This window comes from Myotis lucifugus, unplaced genomic scaffold (genome assembly GCF_000147115.1).
Source record: "Myotis lucifugus unplaced genomic scaffold, Myoluc2.0 scaffold_389, whole genome shotgun sequence".
Classification (NCBI taxonomy): domain Eukaryota; kingdom Metazoa; phylum Chordata; class Mammalia; order Chiroptera; family Vespertilionidae; genus Myotis; species Myotis lucifugus.
In genome coordinates, this window is record NW_005871437.1 from 120465 (window position 1) to 140155 (window position 19691).

Below are 19691 nucleotides of genomic sequence, written 5' to 3' on the forward strand. Positions count from 1 at the left end.
AAGTGGTAGTCTACAAACTACCAAAATTAAGTTTGACAGAACCATCTTGGCTGCTAGGGAGAACCAGAAGAGAAAGCAGGGCCAATCAGATGTTTGTTTTGTTTTAAAAAATATTTTTATTGATTTCAGATAAGAAGGGAGAGGGAGAGAAACATCAATGATGAGAGAGAATCATTGATTGGCTGCCTCCTGCACACCTCCTACTGGGGATCGTGACCTGAGTGGGAATTGAACCATGACCTCCTGGTTCATAGATCGATGCTCAACCACTGAGCCACGCCCACTGGGCTGTTTTGTTTCATTTTTAATGAGAGGAGGAATAACTCTGAGTCCAGAGCTGTTGCAGCCCTCCTGGTAAGAGAATACGAGAGCTGATGATTCTTAACTAGGGCAGTAGCCCAACCATGCAAAGGAGGGGTGTTTTCAAAGCCTCTCCAGAAACACAGAAATGTTTGTGGACAGTTTATTGTGATCTTCTCACAATAAAGTCATCATTGTGTGGGAGGTAATGAGGTACAAGAGAAAAACAGGGGCTTTGAAGTCAGGTGGACCTGGATTCCTTTGATTAATCCAGCATTGAACACTCAGTGTATTCCAGGTCTGAACAGAGGCAGGGATCGTACATAAAAGAATGGTCAAAGTTAGACCTCCAGAAGCAGCTGTCCAACTCGTCTACCCCTCCACCAGCTGGAAGCCGGGTTACCAGAGGGAAGGCGGAGGGCAATGGCACTTGGCAGGCTCTTGCTGAGAACTTTGGTCTCAGATACCCAAGGTTCAGGGCGGGACCAGCATGGGCTTTGGTCTTGGGTTGTCTGGTCAACCTTAAGAATACATCCCAGTCTATCTCCTGGCTTCTGGGAGACAGTCACAAAGTTTTCCCAGAAGCCCCCCGGAGCCCCGGCTGGGCAGACTTGGGGAAGCAGGTACAGAAGGGGGTAGTCTCTGAGGGGTGGCGCTTTACACTTCATTTTTCCACCCCTCTTCTGCAGGACTACATTACCCCAGAGATCAGCCTGTACTCCGAGGAGGGCCTCAAGGGGGAGCACGTGAAGCTAACCCAGGCCTTGGAGGACCCCCATAGCCTGAAGAGGCCCCTGCAGGTGGCATCTGCCACTGTCTCTGCAGGACTGTGAGTCTGGGCTGTTCTGGAATCCCTCCATTTACCATTCGCTGTGCTGGGTGCTGGGGACACATAAGCAAAAGGAGACCGTTCCTGGCCTCAAGAAGTGCTCACTCTACTGGTGGGGACAGGGAAATAAGCAGAGAGCGGCAGTTCAGGGTTCCAGGAGGGGGAGCACGGAGCTGTGGGAGCACAGAAAAGCACCGCACCAGCCTGAAGTCACGGAAGCCTTCCTGGAGGAGGGGATGCCTCGCTGGGAGGAGTTGGCCAGGAAGAATAGGTCCCTGAGGGCAGGGGTTGTGCGTGTATAGTTTGCTCAGAGTCCTTCCTGCCTGAAGCAGAGCCTGGCATGGGATAGAGGCCCCTAAATATTTGTTGATTGAATGAACAGGGGAAGAGTATCTCTAGAAACGGGAACAACACTTGCAAAGGCCCAGAGGCGAGAGATCTCAGCTTTGAAAATTCAGTCTGGTCAGCAGCAAACGGGGAGGAAGCAGCAAACGGGGAGATGTGAGGCCCAGGAGGAAGGCAGGGGACAGACCGAAGGGCCTCTTTGTGCAGCTGGATTGTGTTGTGAGGCCAACAGGACATTACGGGGGACCTTTAAGCAGGTCTGCGCATGAGAAAGAACTCTCTGGCTGCTGTGTGAAGGCAGGGAGGGCCAGGCCAGAGGAAGGGGCACTGATGGAGCGGCTGCTGCTCGGGATGATGGGGGCCTGAGTGTCCTCCAGAATCCCCTTGACAGAGGCCTCTCCCTCAAAACCTCCTTCTCTCTGAACCTTCCCTCCCACCCACCAGCCTGTATCCCTGGGTATCTGGGGTTCAGCCACCTCTCTGCCTCCCCCAGGTGGCTGCTGTACCCCAAACCCTTCTTTGAAGACACTCCCTGCATCCTGGAGCCTGGAGAGTACCCCACCTCTAAGGACTGGGGTGCATCAGACCCCAGCGTGGGCTCCTTGAAACCCCTGAGTTTGGTAAGGAATAGGTGGCCCCAAGTGGCCTTGTCCTGCAGTCTGAGGGAAGAGGCAGGGCCTGGGAGCTCCTACTGGGAATGGGATCGGAGGAGAGGTGGGATTACCCCAAGAGGTGGGGGGTTGGCCATTTTTAGGAGCCTCAGGATCAAGTAAATCTTAGGCCACCAGCCCCATCTGCCTTCCCCCACCTCTGGGCTGGTGGCTCAGCTCTGTCTCTTCTGCAGGGCTGCCCAAGAGTGGAGAAGCCAGGGGAGCCCAAGGTAAGAGTCTGGGTTTCTGGGTCTAAAAGGGCCTTTGGGTGGGTTCTGTGTATGTGTGTGGTGGCTATTGTGGCCTGAACTGGAGGACAGGAGAGGAGGGTCCTGGGAGCCACAAGCTGGGGCTTGGAGGACGGAACCTGATGGATTCACTGGGAAATGGCTTTTGATGTGTAAGAACCAGGTCAGAGGTCAGAGAAGAGATGGGAGTTAGGGCCTGGAGCTCCGTGAGGGCGTGAGAGGGCCTGGCTAGGGGCTGGTGCTGGGCAGAGCCCTCCTGGGCTGGCTGGGTGTGTTTGGGTCCAGATCCCTCCCCACACCGACACCACCATCCTGTTCCCCCAGGCTGTGGTGTATGAGGCCCCAGGCTTTCAAGGCCAGAGCTGGGAAGTGAGCCGAGACATCTACAACCTCCAGCAGCCGGAGGACAGCCACAGCCCCCACCTGGCCTCTGTGGGGTCCCTGCGAGTTCTTGGAGGCTGGTGAGGACCCGGGACCCTTCCTTCTACCTTATCCTCCCCGCTGGCCTCTGCCCTGGGAGGGGGGAGTGATCTGGGCGGCCTGGGAGTGGGGGCAGCTGTCTTACACATCCAGGGGCCTCCTGTGACTGTCTGCCTGTCTGCCTCTGCCCGCCCCAAGCTGGGTTGGCTATGAGAAGGAAGGCTTCCGGGGCCACCAGTATCTGCTGGAGGAGGGGGAATACCCTGACTGGTCACACTGGGGAGGCTATGACGAGGCGCTGACCTCCCTGCGGGTCATCCGGACGGTAAGCAAGGGCAACTGGGCCATCCCTCTGCTTCCAGCCACAGCCATACCCTCCCCACTGACCCTCCCTGCCCCCCCCCCCCCTTCAATTTGTTGAGAGAAGAATCCATGTTCCATCTCCCTGCTCTCCGGAGCGCCTGCAGTGTTCCCAGGTCCAGTTCTCTCCCTCCTGCTGCTTTTCCCCAGGCCACACTGGCCACCTCGCCCCAAAGTCCCTTGGGTCGCCTCCCTGAGGTCTGGTCACTCCCGGGGGGTTAAGTGGGGGGGGGGGGGGTGCGGGAGACGCCTGACTGTCCCGGGGGCCCAGGACTTCGCGGACCCGGCCGTGGTGCTGTTTGAGGCCGTGGACTTCGAGGGGCACAGCGCAGAGGTGAGCGAGGCGCTGCCGGACGTGGAGCTGGCGGGACACGGCCCGCACACTCAGGCGATCCACGTGCTCAGCGGCGTGTGAGTGACAGCGGGCGGGCCGGGGGCGGGCCCAGCGGAGGTCGGCCCCGCCCCGCTGATCCCGCGCCCCGCCCCTCTGCAGGTGGGTGGCCTATCAGGAGGCGGGCTTCTCCGGGGAGCAGTACGTGCTGGAGAAGGGCGTGTACCGCAACTGCGACGACTGGGGCGCGGGCAACAGCGCCCTCGCCTCGCTTCAGCCGGTGCTGCAGGTGCGTTGCGGTGGCCGAAGGCCGGGCCCCTGGGAGGGTGGTGCTTGGGGTCTGGGGCCCCTGGGAGTGTGGTGCTTGGAGTCTGGGAGGCGCCCACCTCAGCTCTGGCTCCGGAGGGACCCTGCTCGGAGCTGCGCGGAGGGGGCGAGGCCCCGGAGGAGGGCGGGGCTAATGCAGATTCAAACTTGGGAGAGCTAAGGCTGGGTTTGGGAATTTATTTTATTTTTTTATTTTCATTGATTTGAGAGAGGAAGGGAGAGGGAGAGAGAGATAGAGACATCAACAATGAGAGAGAATCATTGATCGGCTGCCTCCTGCATGCCCCACACTGGGAATGGAGCCCACAACCCAGGCATGTGCCCTGACGAGGAATCCAACCATGAACTCCTGGTTCATAGGTTGACACTCAACCACTGAGCCACGCTAGCCCAGCTGGTGTTGGGGGTTTTGAAACCAGAGGCACTGAGGGTAGCGGCTGGTACCCTCCTTAAGCTCTGAAACTTTGGTCTCTCCCTTCAGGTCGAGGAGCAAAATCTGCACTTTATCTCTAAGGTGAGGAGCTGGTGGGGCCCTAAGCCTCCTCTCCCCTCAATGCAAATCTCTCTCCCTGTTCCCCCTTCAATCCGCTCACTCCATCGCCCCTCCTTCACTCTCCTCTATTCCCGTCTCTGCCCTCAGATTCAGCTTTTCTCGGGCCCCGACTTCCTGGGAGACCACATCTCCTTCGAGGATGACCAGGCATCTCTGCCCGCCTCTTTCCAGCCCCAGTCCTGCCGAGTGCACGGTGGCAGGTGAGGATGTAGGAGAGGGTGAGGGAGGAGGCTTGGAGGTGCCGGGGGTGAGTGCGGAGTCAGAGACAGGACGAACCTGCCCTGAAGCGTTTCACTCAGTTTGGAAATCCAGGCTGCAGGAAGAGGGCCTTTATTTCAAACTAGAGGTCTGGTGCATGAATTTGTGCACCAGTGGGGTTCCTCGGCCTGGCCTGCGGGATTGGGCCAAAACCAGCTCTCCAACATCCCCCAAGGGATCCTGGATTGTGAGAGGGCACAGGCCAGGCTGAGGGACCCCACCAGTGCACTATTGGAGCCAGGGAGAGATGTGGGAGGTTGGCCAGCTGGGGAGGGACCGCGAGAGGGCTCCAGGGCGTGTCTGGCCTGTCTTGCTCAGTCCTGATCAGCCAGACCCCAGTAGCAAGCTAACCTACCAGTTGGAGCATCTGCCCCCTGGTGGTCAGTGCACATCATTGCAAGTGGTTGAATGGCCTTAGTATATCATTAGCATATTATGCTTTGATTGGTTGAACAGACAACTGGACACTTAGCATATTAGGCTTTTATTATATAGGATGATGTCCTTATTCTGACTTCCTTAAAATTAGCTATTCTGTCCCAAAGCATTCAATCTTAAACAAAGCGAAATGAAGTTTTAATGGAAATGTAAAACTACTAGTTAGTACAGTATAAAGAACCCCAATCTTGTTTCATCCGTCCCTCTGCCTTTTTTTTTAGTGGGGTATTTAAAATTCCAGGCCCAACATAAAATTTCACAGGTAAATACTTCCACATGTACCTCTAATAAGAAAGGACCCCTACCTCATACACGCATATAACCACAAGTTATTATAGCATCTAATAAAATTAACAATAATTAATATCTAATACCCAGTCCATGTTTAAATTTCTCCTGTCGTCTCAAACAATGCTTGTTAAACTTGGTTTGTTTTTCTCAGGATCCAAACAGGATCCACACACTGCATTGGGTCAATTTGGTCTCTAGTGTATAACAAACCCCCTCCTCTTCATTTTGTTTTATATCATTTATTTGTTAGAAAAAAACCCTTAATTTGCCCTGAACGTTTCCTATCATCTGTATTTGGCTGATTGCTTCCTCAGGGTGTCTTTTAACTTGTTCCTCTGTGAAGCACATTTCCTGTAAACTGGCAGATAGGGAGGCTTGATGAGATTGAGGATGTTAGATGGCCTTGTGTACTTCTCATTGCATAGCATCAGGAGACCTGTGTCTGCTTGTCCCACTTTTTTTTCTTTTTTCTAAATTCTCACCCGAGAGTGGGAGAGGGAAAGATAGAGAGAAACATCGATGTGTTTCTCTCACATCGATTGGTTGCCTCCTGTACGAGCCCTGACCAGGGCCCAGACCGGGGAGGAGCCCGAAACCGAGGTACATACCCTTCATGGGAGTTGAGCTCGGGACCCTTTGGGCCACAGCCTGATGTTCTATCCACTGAGCCAAACTGGCTAGGGCTGCTTATCCCACTTGTAAAGATATTAAGATCCCAACATCATGAGATTTCCCATTTCCCATTCACCTAATGGTTTTAGTATCCATTGATGATAATTGCCTAGATCCATTACTTCTTTAGAAGTTACAAAATGATGTTTTTCTTTTTTGTTAATCCTCATCCTAGGATATACCCCCCCCCCCAGTTGAATTTTAGAGAGAGTGGAGGGGAGGGCGAAAGACAGAGAGAGAAGAACATCATGTGAGAGAGACACATCAATTGGTTGCCTCCTGCACGAGCCCCAGAGGGGATCTAGCCTCCAACTGAGGTATGTGCCCTTTACTGGAATTGAACCCGAGACCCTTCAGTCCATGGGCCAATGCTCTAACCACTGAACCAAACCAGTTAGGGCCAAAATGATGATTTTTTAATTTTTGTTATGCTTTCTACATATTTTAGCTGGAATACAAAGAATTTCCCTTTTCGTCTATTTGTTTACCTATACAAAAAAAGGCAGTTTGATTTTCCTCAAGGAAGAATGTTCGCCCCTTTCTCTTGATAAATTTTCAAAATAATTTCTGAATTGGTACCCTAGCAACCTCCAAAGCTGACCAATGAAGCTTTTTTTTAAAGTATCGCTGTGAACTCATGGATTTTTATGTATTTGAAACACTTCAATCCATTGGAGTCACTGTTCTTTTGTCTGCTAAAATTGTTTCATTTCTGGCAAACGGGAACCCCTACAAATGGCCTCCTGGGTTCTTTTCATATGATCCCAATAGTTTTTTTTTAAAAAATAACTTCCTTGTTTTTCTGATACAATAAGATGCTCCAGGGTAATTTTGCCTTCCTCCCCCTCCCCCAATTTGGAATCAGCCATTTCCCAAGGAACTCTGGCTCCTTTTAGTAGGAAATACTATTTAGAGACCAAAATCTGCATGCTAAATGTTTTAAAATTATAATATTATAATATTAATATTACTACTAACAGTAAAAAACAGTGAATGCTGTTTGAGGTTTCTATGTGGTTCTTTTTGTCCTCAGGACATTCACCTGTATCCCATTCGGCATGTACAAAATATTGTATTTTTAAGACATCTGAAATCATGTGTGGATTTTCTGATATAAAGTTAGGTTCATTTATTTTATATTTATTTTAATCTTTAGGAATATTTTTCATTTTTATTTAATTGTTTTTAATTACACAAAATTTTTACAATGTTCCTGTCCTTTCTCTCTGAAATTAATAAATATATATTTAAATATCTTTAAAAAAAAATACTTTATTGATTTTTTAGAGAGAGCGGAAGGGAGTGGGATAGAGAGATAGAAACATCAATGAGAGAGAAACTTCATCAATCAGCTGCCTCCTGCATGCCCCCCACAGGGGATGGAGCCCGCAACCTGGGCATGTACCCTGACTGATGGTCTCTTGGTTCCACGTTCAACCACTAAGCTACACAGGCAGGGCTACATTTAAATATCTTTAAAAAACAACAAGAACAAAAAAAAGACATCAGCTTCTGTCTCTGTCCCTGCCACCTTTTCCCCTCCCTCCCCTATAGAAGATTATTTTTGGTGTTTAGTTTACTCATTCATTGTTTCATTTTGAAGATATAAGTAAATATACATTCATAAAATTATGTAAAACTTTCTAAATCACTTTATATATCTTTAAGAGATCATCCTCATTCCTTTTTACTGCTATATTATACTCCACATTCTTTTCTTTTTTTAAAATTGATTTCAGAGAGGAAGGAAGAGGGAGAGAGAGAGAAACATCAATGATGAGAGAGAATCATTGATTGGCTGCCCCCACATGCCCCACACTGGGGATTAAGTCCGCATGTGCCCTTGACCGGAATTGAACCTGGGACCCTTCAGTCCATAGGCTGACGCTCTATCCACTGAGCCAAACTGGCTAGGGCTCTACTCCACATTCTTAGTGTATTCAACCAATCCCCTACTGATGGACATTTGGGCTGCCTCCACTTTTTGCCATTGCAAACAGTGCTGTAATGAGTGGTCGTGTGTGCATGTGTCATTTTATGTTTTTGGAGGGGGTCCTTGGATTGATTCCAAGAGATAAGATTACTGACTAATTGTATGTATGGTTTTGCTTGATGTTACCAACTTTCCCTTCTTGGGGGCAGCATACCTTCAGTCAGTCCCTTTTAAAGTCTGACCTTAGTCTCTGCTGCTGCAGTGCCTGTTCATCCTTGGCTTCCCCTGGGTCAGGGGGTCATGATCAAGTCTGCATCTACCCTGCCGTATCCCGGGGCCTGGGCAGGCTCAAATCCCCACCCACTCATGTCCCCACTTCCCCCTCCCCAGCTGGATCCTGTTTGATGAGAAGAACTTTGAGGGTGACCAGCACATTCTCTCCGAGGGCGAGTTCCCCACTCTCACAGCCATGGGCTGTCTGGCCTCCACAGTCCTGGGCTCGCTCAGGAAGGTACCCCTGGTGAGTACCCCTGTCCAGTTCCAGGCAGTCCCTGAGGCAGGGGGTGCTGCTGGGGGTGTCCCAGGCCTCTTCTCACTGTGCAGTGGGCTGCTGGGGCTTGGATCCTGTCTTCCCCAGAACTTCCCCGGGTCCCCCTAACCCAAGGGCTTCAAAGCCCGTTCAACTTACTAGAGATTTATCGCGTACCTGCCAAGATAGGTCCTGGGAACAATGACATGACTCGGGCACAGCCCCACCTTCAAGAAACCCAGGGTCACAAGATGGCTCTGCTGTCGTGCGGGGAGCAGAGGGGTGGGTCAAGGCAGTGGGCTTAAGACAGTATAATACTGTTACAAGACTGTTATAAGACAGGGGTGGGTCAAGGCAGTGGGCTTAAGACAGTATAATACTGTTACAAGACTGTTATAAGACAGGGCTGGGTCAAGACAGTGAGCCAGAATAAGTCATGATGTCCTGGACCAGATGGAGAGAAGTGACATGGGCCCCATTAAAGAGCTCAGCCTGTAGGACTTGGTGACCAGCCGGGGTGGGCCAGCCGTGGCTGCACGGGCCGAGCAGCTGAGGTTCACTGAGCACACACCATGCGCAAAGCCCGTGCTCCCGGCTTTAAAAAAGGCTTTTCAGCTGGCCGGCGTGGCGCAGTGGTTGAGCGTCAACCTATGGACAAGGAAGTCACGGTTCGATTCCCAATCAGGGCACATGCCCAGGTTGTGGGCTCGATCCCCAGTGTGGGCTGTGCAGGAGGCAGCTGATCAATGATTCTCTCTCAGCATTGATGTTTCTATATCTCTCTCTCCCTTCCTCTCTGAAATTATATATATGTATAATTTTTTTAAAGGTTCTCCATATACTCTATACTAAGGTATTCAGTCCTCACCACAACCCTATACGGTTTGTTACTATTCCCATCTCCCTTTTCCAGATGTGAAAACTGAGGCACACTGAGGTCATGTGACTTGCTCCAGGTCACACGGCTGGTCACAGGCAGAGCCAGGTTCTCCCTGAGGCAGCCCAGCTCCTGAGTCCAAGTTCTTTACAACTACTATCTGGGCTCTGAAGGCAGATAGTCCTGGTTCTGAAGCCCAGCTTCGGGGGTTTAATCTTCTCCAGCCTCAGTTTCCCCTCTGCTAAGCAGGGATGATAGCAGCACCTACCTTACAGGGTTGTTGAGAAGTTAGAATGAGATCAGGTAACGTGCTTAGCACAGAATCTGGGATAAGCCTCAAATATATGAGAACTACTGTAATTACCAGTATTATTAGTATACTATTCTTAGAAGTGCCATTTACTGGGGAGAAGGGCTGAGGGGCATTGGGGGGCCTAGTCTGGCACGTGCTGTATCTGAGAGTCCAGCAGTGTGCAGGAGTCAGGAGCCCTGTGGGGTGCAGCTCAGGAGGGAAGAAGGCCTGAGTACCCACCTGGGAGTCAAGGGGCTGAGTCTGGGGCCAGGGCTGCCATGGTTTCAACCCTTCCCAATGCCCCGGACCCCCAGCACTTTTCAGAGCCCTCCATTTTCCTGTACGGACTGGAGTGCTTCGAGGGGAAGGAGATTGAGCTCAATGGAGAGGTGCGGAGTCTGCAAGCCGAGGGTTTCAACAACCACGTGCTGTCCGTGCGGATCCAGGGGGGCACGTGAGTGGGTTGCGGGGAGGCACAGAGGGCTGGGGGCTGTTAGTAAGTGAAGGCTGGTTCCAGGTGTCTTCCCTGAGGGGACTCAGAGGGTGGGCTCCCTCCCAGCCAGGAGGGAGGGAGAGGTGGATTGAGGAGGGTCATTGATTCTCAGGCTGGGACCCCAGCCCAGGGGGGAAGGGGCTCTTCAGGACCTTCCTCTGCCCTGCAAACCTCAATCTACTTCCCAGCCTCCCTCTCTCTAACCCCAGGCAGAGGAGTCCCAGCAGCAGAGGAAGGGAGGTGGAGAAAGTTCTGACATTCGTGCCTTCTCCTCCACCTTTCTGTCTGTCTGTCTGTCTGTCTGTCTGTCTGTCTGTCTCTGGCACTTGCTGGGCCCAGCTGGGTGCTGTGTGAACACAGCGACTTCCGGGGCCGCCAGTGGCTGGTGGGCAGTTGCGAGATCACGAACTGGCTGACCTACAGCGGGACCCAGAGGGTGGGCTCCCTCTACCCCATCAAGCAGGTGGGTAGCACGTCAGGTTGAGTGTGTCCATGACGGCCTGTCTGGGGTGTGTCTATCTGTGTATTTCCCACACTCAGCATTTGTGTGCTTTTGTCACAATTTCGCCACATCGTCCTTCCTCTTGAACTATTATCTATTTAATATTTTTTTCTAAATCAGCACCATTTTTTCCTACTCTATCCTTATCCTAAGAAATAATAGTCATAAAATCATGAGTTTGATGTGGATAGATGATTTTTCCTAATATAATAAATACATTACCACTAAAAATTTTTTTACTGCCATTAAATTTTTTTTAGAATATATTTTTATTGATTTCAGAGAGGAAGGGAGAGGGAGAGAGAGATAGAAACATCAATGATGAGAAAGAATCATTGATCGGCTGCCTCCTGTACGCCCCCGACGGGATTGAGCCCGCAACCTGGGCATGTGCCCTTGACCGGAGTCGAACCCGGGACCCTTTAGTCTGCTGGCTGAAGCTCTATCCACTGAGCCAAACCAGCTAGGGCTGCCATTAAATTTTTAACCGTAAGTGTATCCATGTAGGACTAAAAATTATCTCATGTAGTAAGCACACCTCACTTTGGGCAGCACTGATTCCACATGTCTGGCCATGTGTCTGATTTCTTACATGTGCGTTAATGCGGAGGCGTGGCCCTGGGTTCTGTGTGTGTGTGCATGTGCTGTCTGAGGGGGTTTCTGTGTCTGTGCAGTCATTTGTGACCATGTGTCTGTGTCGGTGACCTGTGGTGTGTGTGTTTATGACTACACGTGCCTGTGGCACTGTTGAGAGTGCGCGTGTCTTTGTGCGAGGATATTGTGTGGTCCCCACGTTCGCAGACTCTTAGAACGCCAGTGCTAGAAGAAATCCGGAGACTATCTCCAACGCCCGCATTTTACAGGTGGGGAAAGAAAGGCCCAGAGAAGTGGACAAGGATTTGCTCTGCAATCTTGGGCAAGTACTGTACTTCCATGGACCTCAGCTTCCTCATCTTTAAAATGGGGGTCATGCATACGATGGAGTTGGTTTGAGGACTGAAGAAAAATAATGTATGTTAAGTCCTTAGTACAGTGCTTGAGTGGGTAAACACCCAACAGACACTAGCTGTGATTCTCATTACTGTCACGGCCATCACCAATATCCGAGGTCCCCGCCGATTTGAGGCAGAGCCTGACCTGATAACTGACAGGGCAGTGTCTGCCGCCCATGGTTCCTCTTTAGTGGGGGCGTGTGTGCACGTCTGAAGACCTACATGCATCCATCCTGTTAGCAAACACAAGTGCCCGGTGCGGAGTAGGCTGGGGGACCCCTGCATCGGTTGGGATGTGTGAGTCTGCCTGGCTCTGAGTATCTGTGTGTTTGTCTCTGCTGCAAACTTCTGTGCAACCACGTGGACCTTGGGTGTGTCTGCCAGCGTGTCCCTCTGCACACGTCTGTGGGTGTCTGTGGACATGGGACTGTATGGGTGTGGATGTGTGCTCCGGATGGGGCTTTGGAATTTGTGTGGGAAACAAGGGGAGACTTCAAGGAGGGCCAAGGGTGGCTTAGGGGCAGGAATGAGGGCTTTGGCGGTTGGGATACTGGAGGGTCCAGAATTATGGGTGTTGGGAGCCCAGCGGGGAGCATCTCTGCCTCGGGAGCCCTGACTCTCAGCTCCCTCCACTCCCCAGCGCCGGGCTTATTTCCGCCTCTGGAATGTGGCACTGGAGGGGTTCCTGGCAGTGCCAGACCACGTGGAAGACATGAAGGCGGGCCGTGTGGTGGTTGCTGAACCGGGAGCTGGAGGTAGCTGCGTCTGGTACTACGAAGATGGGCTGCTGAAGAACCAGGTACTGGTTTGGTGGCTGAGACAGGGACACCAGGGCCCCCGGCACTCAGACTCACCGTGGGGAGGGCCAGCCCAGCCAGTAACAGGACCCACCCGGGGTCAGAGAGACACACACTCAGACACCAGGACCCTGGGAGTGGAGAATGCAGTGTGCATCCACCCCTGGGCAATTTAGCCTCTTCTCTGGGCCTCGGTCCCTCATCTGCAAAACAAGGGCATTGAACCAGATGCTACTAAGGGACTTCCCAGCTCCGATGTCCTGTGACAGAACTTGGATCCCAGTAATAACGATAGATTCACTCCACAAACATTTCCTGAGCACCTATTGCGTACCAGGCCTTGTTCTAGGTGCTGGGAATACAGCGTTGAGAAGACAGAAATGACGCTTGCCCTGCTGAAGCGTACATCCTCCTGGGGAGTGGCAGAAACAACTTAAATGAGTAAAATACTTTAGCACCTTAGATGATGCAACAGAACAGCGATTTTCAACCTTTTTCATCTCATGGCACAACATAAGCTAATTACTAAAATTCTGTGGCACACCAAAAAATATAAGTTTTGCTGATCTGACAAAAAATAGATATCATTTTGATTGATTTACCAACAAATAATAATAATAGTAATTACCTATCCTTTTTGCTCCAAAGTGACTTTTAAAAAAACAACAACACAGGTGCCTATACTTGTATATAAGGGCTTCTGGTATCAAGAATTGGCCAATCGAAGGCAAGCTAATTATGTGGCCTGACCAATAAGATGCAACTCTATTATATGATCTATATATTTATGGTTTAAGACAGGGCATTCACACCAGACGGCTATTGCTGTGTTGGCTGTTGTCATTTTTTATTTGACAACCTAAGGGAAAGGAGGTCAGTGCCCCTGACTAAATAGTCAGGTATTGCATGTTTTAAAAATTCTTGCGACACACTGGTTGAAAATTGCTGCAATAGAGAAAAAATAAACGAGTAAAAGGAATAGGAAATATTGGCAGCTCTGACAAGGAGAGCCCTTTCTGGGACGATGACGTTCGAAGGAGGCAGCCATGCAGGTACCTGAGGGAAGAATGTTCCAAGTAGAAGGAACTGTAAGTGCAAAGGCCCTGAGGTAGGAACATGCCTGGCATTTTCTGGGACCAGCAAGGCCGCCTGAATGACCAGAGTGAAGTGAGTTGAGAAAGGAGTAGCAGATGGTATCAGAAAGGGTATGGGAGTGCAGGTCCTTACAGGCTATTAAAAGGGTTTGTCTTTGAGTTAGAATGAAAGGGAACACTATGTACCAGGTGCCATGCGAAGCCCTTCACATGCACACCTCTTTAATCCTTAGAGCAGCGGTTCTCAACCTGTGGGTCGCGACCCCTTTGGCGGTCGAACGACCCTTTCACAGGGGTCGCCTAAGACCATCCTGCATTTCAGATATTTACATGACGATTCATAACAGTAGCAACATTACCGTTATGAAGTAGCAACGAAAATAATTTTATGGTTGGGGTCACAGCATGAGGAACTGTATTTAAAGGGCCAGAAGGTTGAGAACCACTGCCTTAAAGAGTACTATGGGCAGCTTCTATTTTACTATCCATTTTACAGGGTAGGAAAGCTGAGTACAGAGAATTTAAGCAAGTGGCTGAAAGTCACACAGCCCATCAGTGTGTCTGTGGAGGCTTGTCTGATGCTAAAGCCTGTGTTTTGGGAGTCAGTCGTGGAAGGTTTCCTGGAGGAATGAATATTTGTCCAGCCCTTTTATGATTTCTCACCCTCACAACAACCAGCACTCAGGGATTCCCATCTCCAAGGAAACCAACGTTTAGGAGGATTAAGAGATTTGCCCAGGGTCACAATCCATAAGGATTTAAAGCGGGGTGTGCCGGGGGTGTCTTTCTTTGGTGGGGTCCCTGTGGAGAGGAACAGTGCCTGATGACCTCCTGGGGCCTCAGGTGGCCCCCACCATGAGCCTGCAGGTGATCGGGCCCCCCAGCGCAGGCTCCAAGGTGGTGCTGTGGGCCGAGAGCCGCCTGCCCCGTCAGACATGGAGCATCAACGACTTGGGCCACATCTGCAGCCAGATGTTTGAAGGTCGGATCCTGGATGTGAAGGGTAAGGTGGGGATGTGTGCGGGAAAAGGCACCTGCGGGCAGGGGAGTCCCCAGCTTGCTCTGACCATCTATCTCCCCACCTCTTGCTCCTCCCCAGGTGGCCGGGGCTACGACCGGGACCATGTGGTGCTGTGGGAGCCGACCAAGGACAGGGCTTCCCAGATCTGGACTGTTCATGTGCTCTGACACCCCACCCTCCCAGGCCTGGAGGCTTTCTCCGGGATGAAATGTTTTTATAAGTGTTTGTTGCTATTGTTGTTGTGTAACATGAGTTGTTTTCTAATATCCTCCTGGGTAGCCTCCTCTCTGTGCACTGGGTACTTGGGAGTGGGGTGAGGATTCCTTCACCTGCCTTGGTCACCCTACATCCAGGTTGACTTCTTCCCTCCCAGCTTGTCTGGGGCTCAAGTGCAAGGCCTCCCTCTGCCACCAGAGGGAGCCCTGGGTCCAGACTTACTAACTGGTGAGTGTGGACCTTTTTTTTTTTTTTTTTTTTAATATATTTTATTGATTTTTTTTACAGAGAGGAAGGGAGAGGGATAGAGAGTTAGAAACATCAATCAGCTGCCTCCTGCACACTCTCTATTGGGGATGTGCCCACAACCCAGTTACATGCCCTTGGCCGGAATCGAACCTGGGACCCTTGAGTCCGCAGGCTGACGCTCTATCCACTGAGCCAAACCAGTCAGGGCGTGAGTGTGGACTCTTAAGCAGTTACCCCAAATGATGTGTGCCGAGAACCTGCTCTGAGCCAGGTTTGGCACCTCTCTCACTTAGTGGGAACATGCATGGGGTTTTTGATGCTCCCCCCACCCCCCATGGGGAGCACACGACCAATTTATTTTTAAACAGGGAAGGAACTAAGGAAATGTGTGCCTGTGTGTGAGACGCAGGGGCTGTGGGGACACACAGGAACCAAGCCCCTTGGCCCCTCCCTCAGGGAGCTCACAGGTCCAGGGGAGGATTCTGATGAGGAAGTGTCGGGTCTCTGCAAGGTGATCCCAAGGGGAGGAGCCTCAGCATTTGGACTTTGGATCAGGGAAGCTGGGTGGGAGCTCCCTGGCACCACCTCCTGGGATGGGGGCTTGAGTGGCTCCTTGGTGCTGTTGCAAACCTGGCGTTTGGGGCCCCCTGATGTCAATGACCACACACAGGCCCCAGCTCCAGGTACAGGACAACTTTATTGACCCCCAGCCGGGTGATGCTAACACCTCCACATCAGTGTCTCCCTCTGTAGGCCATTGCCCCCAAGGAACTTTCTGTCAGTTTCCACAACTGGTGGTCTCTGGTCTCAACCCCGCCCAAGGACTGGGGATGGGGAGTTTCTCTTGCCATGTCTCAGAGGACACAGGGCTGGGGCTGACGCCTGTCGCCTCAGCTGAGGTGGAGGAGCTGGAAGAGGGTGTTGGCCAAGAAGATAAGGACACCGCCACTGCCCAGGCTGCTGAGAGCTGGGGCCCCGCCCTTGATTTTCTTGGTGCCGAAGGTGGTGGTGGTGGTAGCCCTGGTAGTGGAGGTGGTGGCAGAGGTGGAGGTGGTGGAGGCGGAGGAGGTGGTGGAAGTGGTGGAAGTGGTAGGTGCGGAAATGTTTTGCAAGATTCCACTTTGTATCTGCAAGAGAAGTGGGGCAAGCTCAGGGGGCTTTTGAATCTCATGTTTGTTTAGAGACACAGATCCCCCCCACCCAATACAATAGTCTTCACTTCTCTGTCCCATGATGATGACGTCTGCCACCAGTTCCCATGGATGCTTCCTGCCTTGACACAGTCCCTAGCCCACCTCCCACAGAACCTTCCTGTCATCTCCAGACCAGCAGCTCCTCCAGCATGTGGAAGACAGGGGAGGCTGTGGCCCCCGGCCCCTGAGCTTACCCGTTGGGCCAGAGGCTTAACCTATCTGAGCCTCAGTTTCCTCATATTCTGAATAGAGAGAAGAGCACATTACAGTTGGGGGGGGGGGGGTGGTGACACATGGGAAGGCACCTGGCAAAGTGTGGGTGGGTGGGTGGAAAGATGGAGAGAGTACAATTTCCTCCCTGAGGACATGGCCAGATGGTGATCACACTGTTCTCAATGCTTGACCAAGCTGCAGCTAAAGTTGCTCTTGATGGAGATTAAGCTGTTTTTGATGGTGCTCAAGCTGTTCTTGATGCTTGATCAAGCTGCTCTTGATCAAGAACTTGATGGCTCCCAGCTCTTACGCTGACTGGAGCCCTCTGGGCATGGGATGCTGCTGAAGCTGCCTCCAGGAATAGCAGCTGCTTTTGAGACTTCGCCTGTTTCTGGAGTGGGTGATTTCTACCTTCTCTACATTCAGAACACCTAGGCTTCTCTCCCTGGGGGTTCCCTGCCACCCCCAGAAAGGGTCAGGTTCCACACAAACGTTTCCTGGCCCCTTCTAATAAGACCATTGCCCCAGGTTCCTTGTGGGTTGATGCCACCCTCACTCAGGGGTGTCTTCCCAGGCCTCTAAATTCACCCTGATTCCACAGCGCCCCTTGGGTGCTTCCGTGTTCCTGGCACCCTGAGCGTGCTCCCAGCCTCAGTGACAGGCTTCTGTCCGGGGGCAGCCTCAGGTAGTCTGAACACAGCCTGAGCCAGACCCCCTTCGTCCTTGGTTTGCCTGCTGGAGCCTTTCTGCCTCTGTTCCCACGGGAGAAGACGGGGTGCCCAGGGGTCTGTGTCCCTTCCTCCAATGCAGGCAGGTCTAGTGAATCTCGGGCAGTGGTGCCAAGGGCTGGGCGCTGCTCTTACCTGAATCATAATCAGGAAGCTGATGGTGAACAGGAGGAAGTAGAAGCCCTTCATCTTGGGAGGATCTTGGTAGCAGCTTTTGGAAATGAGCACCGGGCTGTCTGCAGGCTCCTTTTGGCTGGGCTGTTTTTGAACAGAGAGGCGGGGTGAAAGGGAGAGGAAGGAGGGCCTATGGGGTGGGGTGTTGCTTCCTTTACAGATTTCAGGGTTGAGGACACTGGGCCCTGGCTGATGATGCATTCTGGGACCCAGACAAATCCCAAGGGGTGGGAGGTAGACAAACAAGGGGCAGCTGTGGGGCAGTTCACAGGTCCCCGGGCCTTGGAATAATGCCTTCTGGGGATTGAATCTTGGTTTTAATTATCTGTCATCTCTGCAACCCTAGGCCAGAAACTGTACCTTTCTGAGCTTTTAACAAAAGAACAACCATGGGATTAAGTGCAATATAACCCATTTAAATGTGTGAACACATAGTAAATAGTATATAATTTTTTTTTAAAAAATCCCTAGCTGGTTTGGCTCAATGGAGAGAGCAACAAGGTACGTGCCCTTGACCAGAATCGAACCTGGGACCCTTCAGTCCACAGAACTTTATTTCTGCTCTGGCTGGTTTGGCTCAATGGATAGAGCGTCAGCCTGCGGACTGAAGGGTCCCAGGTTCAATTCTGGTCAAAGGCATGTACCTTGTTGCAGGCTCCTCCCCGGCCACACATGCAGGAGGCAACCAATTGATGTGTTTCTCTCACATTGATATTTCTCCCTGTCTTTCCCTCTCTCTAAAAAATCAATGGAAAAATTTTTTTTAAAATCAATGGAAAAATATCCTCAGGTGAGGATTAAAAATAAAAATAATAAGATTGGGGCAGGGTACCGGAGCTAAAAGAGAAAGGGTTGGGATAGCATTAGGTTTAGCGGTAAGGTTGCATGTGGCTCCATAGGTTCAGAACATTCATATTTGGGACTGGGGGTGGGATAGTAGATTTCTGTGAAAACAAAGGAGCGCCGTATTAGTAATCTGGGAGTCTAGCTTCTAGTAGGCCTGTTTCCTTTCAGCCTCATCGTTCTCATTTCAACTAGGAAGACTATAATGAATTATTTCAGAAGTTTCTTCAGACCTAGTATTTTGTGATTTGGGTAAAGAGTATAGCAGATGGGTTGTTTGTGTCAATCTAGGATGGATGGAAGGGGGGCTAGTGGAGGGGCAAGCAGGTAACGAAACTTACTTGTCCCACTGACTTGTCCCACGGAATAAATGGTAGAGCTAGTCTCATTTGAACTTGAATCCAGGTCTGTCTGAAGCCACATTCGTGTATGTAACCTATGGGGCTGCCCAGACGTCTTGGTTCCCTGTCCCTTTCCGTCCTGGAGGATCTAGATGTTGGCTCTGAAGCCCAGCTCTAACCTCACCTACTCTCCTTTTCTTAGTCTGTTTTGTGCCTAATTTGCATACCAAATAGTAAAAGAAAACCCCCTCTCACTTCCCTTTGGGCCTCCTGTTGCAAACCTCCTGTTGCAAGCCTCGGAAAAACCTGAGTAGGACCTTAGGGGCCTCTAGCCCTGGCTAACAAGAACTGAGAATCCACTGGTGAGAGGAAGTCACGAAGTGCAGAGCTTTCTACAAACGTATGGGACTAGAGGTAGAAAAACTATAGTTCAAGACCCACTAAGAAAAGGTAAATTCCCTCACCCCCAACTAGGCTTTGGGTTGGGACCATGAAAGATTACATCTGAGGAGTGAGAGTGAATAGGAAACAACAGCCCAGCCCTCACAGAAATGATAATACAAACAATTACATGGAAGATCCAGATGTAATTATCATGGAATTATCAACTAAACTCTCAAAGAGCAATGCTTAGTATATTCAAAGATATATAAGACAGGACTGAGAACTGGAAATTGTAGAAAGGAACCAAATGGGATTTCTAGAACATAAAAACACAATAATAGAAATTAAGAACTCAGTAACCAGGTTTAACATCAGATTGGACACAAATGAAGAGAGAATTAGTGAAGTGGAAGCTAGATAGTGAGAAAATATTACAGCATAATATATTTCTTAAGTGCCTACCATGGGTCAGGTACTGGTCTAGGCAATGGGTATATAGACGTGAACAAAAAGGCGAAGTTCTTGTGCTTATGGAACTGACGTTCAAATGGGGGAAGACAAATAAAAAATTATGGCAATTTGGGTTTCAATAAATGCTATGAAGAAGTCAAGAGGGCAACGTGAGAAAAGAGAAATGAGAGAACATATTCTAGGTAAATGTTTGGGAAAGACTACGCAGAGTAAGTGTGTTGAGACCTGCAGAACAAGAGGGACCTAAGCATGCAAAACACTCAGCCCACTCCCTGTCCCAGTTTCACAGTGTTCTTTGATGACTGTCCCCAAGGCCCATCACAGTTC

The 19691-nt window shown here is 50.7% G+C and overlaps 2 protein-coding genes across 9 annotated transcripts in view; one reads left to right on the forward strand and one right to left on the reverse strand.

Annotated features, from left to right (window-relative positions):
• The window catches only part of CRYBG2 (crystallin beta-gamma domain containing 2), a 25399-nt gene extending 10579 nt beyond the window's left edge, over window positions 1–14820 (forward strand). For 3 of the 8 annotated variants that reach the window (XM_006101958.3, XM_023743426.1, XM_014467376.2), the window contains 15 exons: window positions 990–1129; window positions 1968–2094; window positions 2319–2354; window positions 2697–2833; window positions 2991–3117; window positions 3424–3563; window positions 3646–3772; window positions 4292–4324; window positions 4451–4563; window positions 8346–8475; window positions 9968–10107; window positions 10486–10609; window positions 12281–12439; window positions 14375–14534; window positions 14631–14820. In XM_006101958.3, coding sequence (XP_006102020.3) covers window positions 990–1129; window positions 1968–2094; window positions 2319–2354; window positions 2697–2833; window positions 2991–3117; window positions 3424–3563; window positions 3646–3772; window positions 4292–4324; window positions 4451–4563; window positions 8346–8475; window positions 9968–10107; window positions 10486–10609; window positions 12281–12439; window positions 14375–14534; window positions 14631–14719 — 1782 coding nt within the window. In that variant the 3' untranslated portion in view covers window positions 14720–14820. Of the gene's footprint in view, window positions 1–989; window positions 1130–1967; window positions 2095–2318; window positions 2355–2696; window positions 2834–2990; window positions 3118–3423; window positions 3564–3645; window positions 3773–4291; window positions 4325–4450; window positions 4564–8345; window positions 8476–9967; window positions 10108–10485; window positions 10610–12280; window positions 12440–14374; window positions 14535–14630 lie in introns of those variants that run through there. The other 5 variants (XM_023743427.1, XR_002826078.1, XM_014467377.2 and 2 more) reach the window with 5 other exon arrangements.
• Window positions 14821–15695: 875 nt separating this feature from the next.
• LOC102427070 (cell wall protein DAN4) lies at window positions 15696–18631 on the reverse strand. The gene is made up of 3 exons (XM_006101959.3): window positions 18510–18631; window positions 17287–17409; window positions 15696–16144 (listed from the first exon to the last, which is right to left on the reverse strand). The coding sequence occupies exons 1-3, from the start codon at window positions 18555–18557 to the stop codon at window positions 15908–15910; spliced, it is 408 nt and encodes a 135-aa protein (XP_006102021.2). The 5' UTR covers window positions 18558–18631; the 3' UTR covers window positions 15696–15907.
• Between the last annotated feature and the right edge of the window lie 1060 nt (window positions 18632–19691).

Bases quoted from the DNA above. Each gene is read 5' to 3' on its own strand.
- LOC102427070 (XM_006101959.3), bottom strand. From the start codon at position 18,557: ATGAGACTAGCTCTACCATTTATTCCGTGGGACAAGTCAGTGGGACAA. The intron at 17,410-18,509 runs GTAAGTTTCGTT...GTTCAAAAACAG, and splicing joins GGGACAAGTCAGTGGGACAA to CCCAGCCAAAAGGAGCCTGC. The intron at 16,145-17,286 runs GTAAGAGCAGCG...CTTCTCTTGCAG, and splicing joins GCTTCCTGATTATGATTCAG to ATACAAAGTGGAATCTTGCA.